This window comes from Kogia breviceps, chromosome 3 (assembly GCF_026419965.1).
Source record: "Kogia breviceps isolate mKogBre1 chromosome 3, mKogBre1 haplotype 1, whole genome shotgun sequence".
NCBI lineage: Eukaryota > Metazoa > Chordata > Mammalia > Artiodactyla > Physeteridae > Kogia > Kogia breviceps.
The window spans coordinates 112034676-112043688 of NC_081312.1; the positions used below are offsets into that span (position 1 = coordinate 112034676).

At 43.1% G+C, this 9013-nt stretch overlaps 1 protein-coding gene across 1 annotated transcript in view; it reads left to right on the plus strand.

Annotated features, from left to right (window-relative positions):
- Positions 1–7897, plus strand: part of CHSY1 (chondroitin sulfate synthase 1) — a 76566-nt gene extending 68669 nt beyond the window's left edge. The window contains exon 3 of the mRNA XM_059059587.2: positions 4888–7897. Within this exon, the coding sequence (XP_058915570.1) occupies positions 4888–6480 (1593 nt within the window). The 3' untranslated portion in view covers positions 6481–7897. The remainder of the gene's footprint in view (positions 1–4887) is intronic.
- The last annotated feature ends 1116 nt before the right edge of the window (positions 7898–9013 follow it).

Consider the following 9013-nt stretch of genomic DNA (forward strand, 5'->3'; position numbering starts at 1 on the left):
TGTTGTACAGATACAGTAGCTTCTCTTTGAATACCTTATAATTTTTTTTTTTTTTTCGGTATGCGGGCCTCTCACTGTTGTGGCCTCTCCCGTTGCGGAGCACAGGCTCCGGACGCGCAGGCTCAGCGGCCGTGGCTCACGGGCCCAGCCGCTCGGCGGCATGTGGGATCTTCCCAGACTGGGGCACGAACCCGTGTCCCCTGCATCAGCAGGTGGACTCTCAACCACTGCGCCACCAGGGAAGCCCTTGTTTTTTTGTTGTTGAGTTTTTCTTCTAGTCACTGCATTGTTTCTATTTCCACCAAGCTTTCTGTTTCTTTGTTTTGTCTCCATCTTTCCCATTGGAACCCTCGTTCAACTGCCTGATGGTCCTTGGCTGTCAATTGTCATTTAAGGCTGAAACATTGAAAAACTAACTGGAAGCTCTATAGGCAAGATTTTTTTAAACTAGTATCCTTGCTGTAGTGATCAACTTTTGGGTGATGTTTTTTGTTGGAGGACTCTAGATATCTATGGGGCTATTTAGTTGATACAGAAAAGATGCTTCCAGCCTCCTACTTGGAATGAGAAGTGGGGGACCAGTGTTCTGAGAGCCATTTGGGAGAAGAGGACTGGGGGTCCTACTGTTTAGACTTTCATTTCCCCTCTACTGTCAGCCTTGAACGCATCCCTCTCTAGGTGTTCAGATTTCATTTGCAGACAGATTGAACTTCAGGCTTATGTGCTTATCAGTGAAGTAAACCCAGAGGAGTAAGGGAAAATAACCTATAGACAGTGACATTCAGGAATAACTACTGTAAATGATGAATGTGTTGGGGCTTCCCTGGTGGCACAGCAGTTAAGAATCTGCCTGCCAATGCAGGAGACACGGGTTTGAGCCCTGGTCCGGGAAGATCCCTCGTGCTGCAGAGCAAGTGAGCCCACGTGCCACAACTACTGAGCCTGTGCTCTGGAGCCTGTGAGCCACAACTACTGAGCCCGCATGCTGCGACTGCTGAATGCGGCCCGTGTGCCTAGAGCCTGTGCTTTGCAATGGGAGAAGCCACCGCAATGGGAAGCCTGCGCACCGCAGCAGGGAGCAGCATCGGTCCCTGCTCGCCGCAGCTAGAGAGGGCCCGCACGCAGCAGTGAAGACTCAACACAGTCCCAAATTAATTATTTTTTTAAAAAAGATGAATGTGTCAAGAAACCGCCAATATTTACTACTCACCAGTCCTGGTTTAGTTGCAACAATTGATAGGCAACCCTACATGAATTCTGGCAACAGACCCATCATCTAAATGCCGGAATAACTGGGAGCGTGTTTTTGAAGTTGCTGGGCATCTCCCACCACCCTCCTTCTCCTCTCCCCACCACCCACCATGGTGGTATGTGGGGAGGAACTCTGGGGCTCTCAACTGCTCCATATTTCCAGTTCCTCCAATCTCCCTGTGTTCAGCCCCAGCCTCCACCCGCCTTGCAACACTGGTATCTTTCCGCAGGGTTCTCAGGATTAAATAAATTGGCTTACTCTTCAGAGCAGTCTGTTGGGTTTCATCTTCTTTCACTCTCCATTTTCTTAGAATTTTGGGACATCTCTTCTCTACTGTGTCTGTGTCTCCTCCCCCATTCTCTTGGTCCTTACGGGTTTATTCCTTTTGCATTCTTTATTCTCTTTTAAGAGTATTTGGGAAGAGAGAATCATGTGGGTTCTACCACTCATATTCTTAAGAAGACTGGTTTTGCTGCTATGCAGAATTGAGGAAGGAACAGTTCTGCAAGGAGACCCATTGGGAGACTGAGACATCACCCAGCAGGACAGGAGCAGAGCGGTGTCTGAAATACTGGGGAGATGGGATTGGCAGCACGGGGAGAGGAAGGAGCACCACCTGCTTCAGAGTATTCTTAGATTTGGAAAGCAGCTTATAAGGCCAGACTGATGGCTCAGTGTGCCTGCATTCTTGGAAACATAAAGGGACCTTTCAGAAAAAGTCATGGTTCTTCATGCTCATTGTTAAAAATTTTGAAATTATAAGCAGACAAAATGGAAGTAATATGTAATTATAACAAATATTTAAAATCTCTGCCAAAATTGTTAGGAAGCCTTCCATCATATAGCTTACGGTAGTGACTCTAGTAGTCTCCGACCATGGAGCATTGGGTTGTTGCTGAGTTCTTCTCTGTGGTGGGCATGTTGCCAACCTTTGAGTGGCTCTCCTCACACAGTGGTGTCCTCAGGTGGAGTCATGGAGTCAGGTGGCTTGCCCAGCTATTTGATGCATGTTGTAAAGGCTAACTTTGTTAAAACTGGAAAAATGGCCTCAAGTTGTTGGGGCATACAGGGGTGAGGGTCAGAGGAAGGAAACAACAGCATTTGTTTTAGCAAATGCTAAAGAATTTTCCTCAGTGTTTCTTCATGGTTTTGAATCCTCAGATGACACTTGTCACCTTGCAGCCATGCAGTTTGTACCCAGGAATCAGCCCAGCTAGAAAATGAACAGTGAAAACACTTTCAACAGGATTTTCATTAAACCTCTTTCTTGTGACCCATCTGAGGAGTGAAATTAAAAGAAAGATAAATTCTTATGGTCCTTATGATTTGATTACCTTGTCATTTTTCTTGGTCATCATTCTGTGGCCTGTCTATCCAGGGTTGGAGGAGTTCGGGCATCAGTTGCTTCAAGCCCTCGCTCAGAAAATCCCAAACTGCTTTTTCTTTGGTCCATGTATTAAGTCAAGAATTTGAGTAACTAAGTGCCGCTTGTGCTGAGAGAAACAGTGAGCAGACACTGGCACGTGTGTGGGGGTGCCCGCTGCACACTTGAGAAAGGTGGTGTTCTCTCCGAGGTTAGAGACACTCTGCTTCCTTTTCTTTCCTTTTCTTTTTTTTCACTTGACTGTCTTATCTAAGTAATTGTAACATTTGGAAATCATTTCAGCGGATAATTCCGTGTATGCACATAGCTCGTTTGTTGATTATAGATGATGTGGAAAGCAAAGTTGGAAATGGTGAGGGCACTTGCGAGGAGGTGTTGCAGTTCCAGGCTAGTTGCACCTCTGAGGACAAAACACAGGTGGTCAGCGTTCAGCAGACTCACAGCTCTAGGGAATTGAGTGAGTGAGTGGGTGCGCATGTAGCCCCTGCTCAGCACTGGCAGCGTTACTTGTGTGTTTTTTTTTCTTTTAAGCCACTCTTCAGAAGCATTTCCCTTCTTTTTGCTCTTATTGGCTTCATTTATTGGTAGCTTGTAGTAATTGTATAGAAAAAGAAAATGGGGTGTAAAAATGCTAATCTGTATTTTTCTATTATTATAACTTCAGTGGCTTAAGGAAATAAAGTCAAAAATACGACTGTCCAAAGGCCTACTTGATCCAAATCCATGCGCCCTTATCAAGAGTTAGTATTTAATAATATGAACAAAAAAACAAAGTTGAGCCACAAATAAAATAGGACTAGTTTATCAGATGCCGACTGCAAAAGTTGGTTTTTTTTTTTTTTTTTGAGATTTTTTTTGACATGGACCTTTTTTTTTTTTTTTTTTTTTTTTTTTTTTTTTTTTTTTTTTGTGGTATGCGGGCCTCTCACTGTTGTGGCCTCTCCCATTGCGGAGCACAGGCTCTGGACGCACCGGCTCAGCGGCCATGGCTCACGGGCCCAGCCGCTCCGTGGCACGTGGGATCTTCCCGGACCGGGGCACGAACCCGTGTCCCCTGAATTGGCAGGCGGATTCTCAACCACTGCGCCACCAGGGAAGCCCGACATGGACCATTTTTAAAGTCTATTGAATTTGTTACAATATTGCTTCTGTTTTATGTTTTGGGTTTTTGGCAGCTAGGCATGTGGGATCCCAGCTCCCCTACCAGGGATCAAACCTACACCCCCTGCATTGGAAGGCAAAGTCCCAACCTCTGGACCGCCAGGGAAGTCCCACAAGTGTTATTTTTACTAAACTTTTTTTTTTGCAAATTTTTATTCTTTACTCTAGAAGGCTTTGTAGAGCTCATCATCCTGTTGCTTGAATGTACTGGAGAATTAAGTATATTCCCTATCTAACTTGAGGGAACAGACCCAGTTTTGGCTGATGGGTCTCAAACTTTTGTTTCTCCCAGTCAGTGTCCTAGAACAGAGGGAGAGTGGGGTGGGATAAAGAGTCCCCTTACCTTTCCTGCCCTTCAGCTCCACACTCTGAGCCCCCATGCGCTGGCTCTGCTGGTGCTCGAGACGTGGTGCTTAGCAAGCAGGCCCTTTCCTGCCTGCACAGGAACACAGAGATGTTTAAAGGATTCTCCAAATGTGCTCCCAGTAACCTCGCAGACCCTACAGCATGCCCTTCCCAGTGGCAGACCTCTTCCTGCATGTGGCTGGATGGCCTTCCTTCTGCTCAGCTCCCTGGAAGCAACATTAATCCTGTGCTCAGGTCATCCTCCTGGAGTTCTCCTTTTCACTCCACTGATGCAGTTTATTCCTGTTCAGATGGCAGCTCCTTATGGGTGCCAATCTTCGGGGGGGGGACCTCGGCTCTTAGGTCCCCTTCACCGGCTTGGTGGGGACCAGCAGTGGCATTCTCTTCCAGGTATGCTGAGTTGGTGTGCTTTGAGCTCAGGATTACACTTTTACTTCATGGGAAAACCTTTTCATAATTCTGTTTGCCTACAGAATTGTATTGACTAACTCTGGTTATTGATGAAGTCTTGTTTCTTTAAGTGGTTTATAATTCTTCTGCTCTCATTGGACTGCTGTAGATCGGGCTTTACTAGGACCTTAGATATGCTCTGACTCATTTGGAAAGATTTCTAATATTTATATATATATTTTTTTAGAGTATGCAGGTCTATAAGGAAATATAAGAATAGAGGTACACTCAGTCATGTAATACTAATAGCAATCTTTTATTTGTTTCTTAACAGATGCAGCAGCTTTTTTATGAGAATTATGAACAGAACAAGAAGGGGTACATTAGAGATCTCCATAACAGTAAAATTCACCGAGCCATCACACTGCACCCTAACAAAAACCCACCCTACCAGTACAGGCTCCACAGCTACATGCTCAGCCGCAAGATTGCTGAGCTTCGACACCGCACCATCCAGCTGCACCGAGAGATTGTCCTGATGAGCAAATATAGCAACACGGAGATTCATAAAGAAGACCTCCAGCTGGGAATTCCTCCTTCCTTCATGAGGTTTCAGCCCCGCCAGCGAGAGGAGATTCTGGAGTGGGAGTTTCTGACTGGAAAATATTTGTATTCGGCTGCTGACAGCCAACCCCCTCGAAGAGGGATGGACTCCGCGCAGAGGGAGGCCTTGGATGACATTGTCATGCAGGTCATGGAGATGATCAATGCCAATGCCAAAACCAGAGGGCGCATTATTGATTTTAAGGAGATACAGTATGGCTATCGCCGAGTGAATCCCATGTATGGGGCCGAGTACATTCTGGACTTGCTGCTTCTGTACAAAAAACACAAAGGAAAGAAAATGACGGTGCCTGTGCGGAGGCATGCGTATTTACAGCAGACCTTCAGCAAGATACAGTTTGTGGAACACGAGGAGCTGGATGCAAAGGAACTGGCCAAAAAAATCAATCAAGAATCCGGATCCTTGTCCTTTCTCTCGAATTCCCTGAAGAAGCTTGTTCCCTTTCAGCTCCCTGGGTCCAAGGATGAGCACAAAGAACCCAAAGAGAAAAAGATCAATATATTGATTCCTTTGTCTGGACGTTTTGACATGTTTGTGAGATTCATGGGGAACTTTGAGAAGACATGTCTCATTCCGAATCAGAATGTCAGGCTCGTTGTTCTGCTCTTCAATTCTGACTCCAACCCCGACAAGGCCAAGCAAGTTGAACTCATGAGAGATTACCGCATTAAGTACCCGAAAGCCGACATGCAGATTTTGCCCGTGTCTGGAGAATTTTCAAGAGCTCTGGCCCTGGAAGTGGGATCTTCCCAATTTAATAATGAATCTTTGCTCTTCTTCTGTGACGTTGACCTTGTATTTACTACAGAATTTCTTCAGCGATGTCGAGCAAATACAGTTCTGGGCCAACAAATATATTTTCCAATCATCTTTAGCCAGTACGATCCTAAGATTGTTTATAGTGGGAAGGTTCCCAGTGACAACCATTTTGCCTTTACTCAAAAAACTGGCTTCTGGAGAAACTATGGGTTTGGCATTACTTGTATTTATAAGGGAGATCTCGTCCAAGTAGGTGGCTTTGATGTTTCTATCCAAGGCTGGGGGCTCGAGGATGTCGACCTTTTCAACAAGGTTGTCCAGGCAGGTTTGAAGACTTTTAGGAGCCAAGAAGTAGGAGTAGTCCACGTCCACCATCCTGTCTTTTGTGATCCCAACCTTGATCCCAAACAGTACAAAATGTGCTTGGGGTCGAAAGCATCAACATATGGGTCCACACAGCAGCTGGCTGAAATGTGGCTAGAAAAAAATGACCCAAATTACAGTAAAAGCAGCAATAATAATGGCTCAGTGAGGACAGCCTAATGTCCAGCTTTGCTGGAAAAGACATTTTTAATTACCTAATTTATTTTTCAAAATTTTTTTGTATGATCAGTTTTTGAAGTCCATACAAGGATATATTTTACACATGATTTTCTTACAGAAGACTCCTTGAAGATTGAGTTTTTTGAACAAAAATGTGATCATGTTTGCCTTTTGAACACATTTTCTTGCTGAACATTATGTAGCAGACCTGCTTAATTATGACTTGAAATGTACCTGATGAACAAAACTTTTTTTTTAAAAATATTTCTTTTTCAGAACTGTTTGCTATAGTCCTACGGCAGAAAAGATGAACGTTCCTACAAAGTATTATTGTAACAAAACACTGTAACTCTGGTAAATGTTTTGTTGTAACTGTTAACTTTGCACAGATTCTACCTTTTGTCTTTTTTTACAGCAATTTTTTTAAGCCATTTTATGTTGCAGTTGTCAAATAAGGAAATGTGATAGTAGCTGTATCATCATCTTCAAGAGAGCTTTCCAAAGGTGATTGTTTCCCCCAGTCTTGTCTCATTTTTGAAGGTTTTTCAAAGCAAGGGGAGCAGGGAAAGCACAGTAAAAGATAGATGGCTGTTCTTGTTGTAATTAGTGTGGCCTAATGGACCTGGCATTACATTTCAAGAAGGGTCTGGCATTTTCTCTTCTCCAGACCCTTTTTTTTAAAGGGTAAAATATTAATATTTAGAACGGCAAATAAGAATTATTGTCATAAATCTAATGTATGCAAGCTAAAACAAAGACAAAAAAAAAAAAACAACCCTAATGAAAGCATTGGGGGAAATGTATCTGATTTTGTTCACTTCATCCTGTCCGTGTTATGTTGATGGAGATGGGTGTCTCATTCTTTAATTACTGTTTTGTTTTATCCTTTGTATCTGAAATACCTTTAATTTATTTAATATCCATTGTTTAGAACTCTGCCATTTCCCAAGTACCTGTTAGTTATTAGTATTTATGTGTATTAGGAATGTTTAGTATATTTTATTTGCAGTAAACTGATCTCCAAAGATTTCCTTTTGAAAACTCTTTTCCTCCTCCTTAATTTTTACATTCCTGACTGTTTTACTAAATATTAAGTGTTCTTTGATAATCTTGGTGCTCACGTGTTTTGGACAAAAGTGAAACGAGTCTGTCATTAAACCAGAAAGTTTCTTTTAAATTCACAGAACAAATGTGCCTTAAATTTTTTTTTCATTTAGATTTCAAACAGTAATAGATTTGCCATTTTACTATACATCATTGGAGATCTGCTTATTTGTAAATAGCCTATTGCTCATTTGGAAAAATAAACCAGTGAACAATATTTTTCTATTGTACTTTTCAGAACCATTTTGTCTCATTACTCTTGTTTTAGCTGAAGAATTGTATTACATTTGGAGAGTAAAAAACTTAAACACTGATTCATAAGGTTTTTCAAGTTATTTGAGGGGAATATTTGTATGCACTGCAGTTCAGGAATGAAATGAAACTTTCAAGTGCCTCTTCCTCTATTTTTTCCTTAGAATGTACTTGTCATCTTTTGTTTGTTCTTCTTAAAGAACTTGCTGAATCTTGTGTTTTATAGAACAAAGTTCTTCAAACCAGGTCCAAGCCCCATCTGGCTTCTTGGTACAAATGTACCTTCCAGGCCCCCTTAGTACACCTGCCAGGCCAGTTAAAATCTGCATTTCAACAAGTGCCCACGTGATCCTGTGTGCACGAATGTGCTCAGGGTTTTAGGATGGCTCTAGCTACAGGATAAATTGCCTACAGTTGGCATATAATCCAAGAATCAAAAAAGTAAGATCTTTGATGCCAAGGTAGCAAGCTTTGTGGATGTAAATTACACTCCCAGGACAGGTATTTACCATGTAATGACAATGAAGATCCAGTAATGACACTGTGCTCACAGTACGAATTGCTGTCATTCATTCTAATTGCCATTTGCTTTGTGGGAGTGTTTAGTTTTTCCTTGGAAAAAAGCAAAGACATTTTTATTCCTCAGTAAGGAAGAACATAATATACATCTTATGACAAAGACAGTTAAATTGTCTCTCTTTACCATAATAAGGAACTGTAGGACAGGGTGTGAGCAATTACTTTATTGAGCTTCAATGTCCATCAGATGTCTTGGTGACACTTTGTTAACACTGGCTATTTCCTTCCCTAATCCACTCTTGCCCACGTCTGTTCCTTTTCCCTGACATCACTGTTAATGTTGATGGAGGTGCCGACCTCCCTTCATCAAGACTCCATCTCCAGAAATGCCATTGGACCCCTTCACTCTCTTCCTTTCCTCTCGTAGTGCCGTGCCTGGATTCTGTGCCCACTGGCCTGTGGGCTCATTCTCCACCTGGCCACTCCCTCTTCCTAAAACACCCCTCCAAATCAGCAGCTCTGGTGCCCTCCTGCTGCCCAGAGAGTGGATTCTGTAGGACACCCTTCAGGGTACTGCTGCCAGCCGAACTGGGCTCTTCATTTATGAGGACGTCAGTCTGTCTCCTGCCTGTGCGTTACCTCTGTTTGGAGCTCTCTC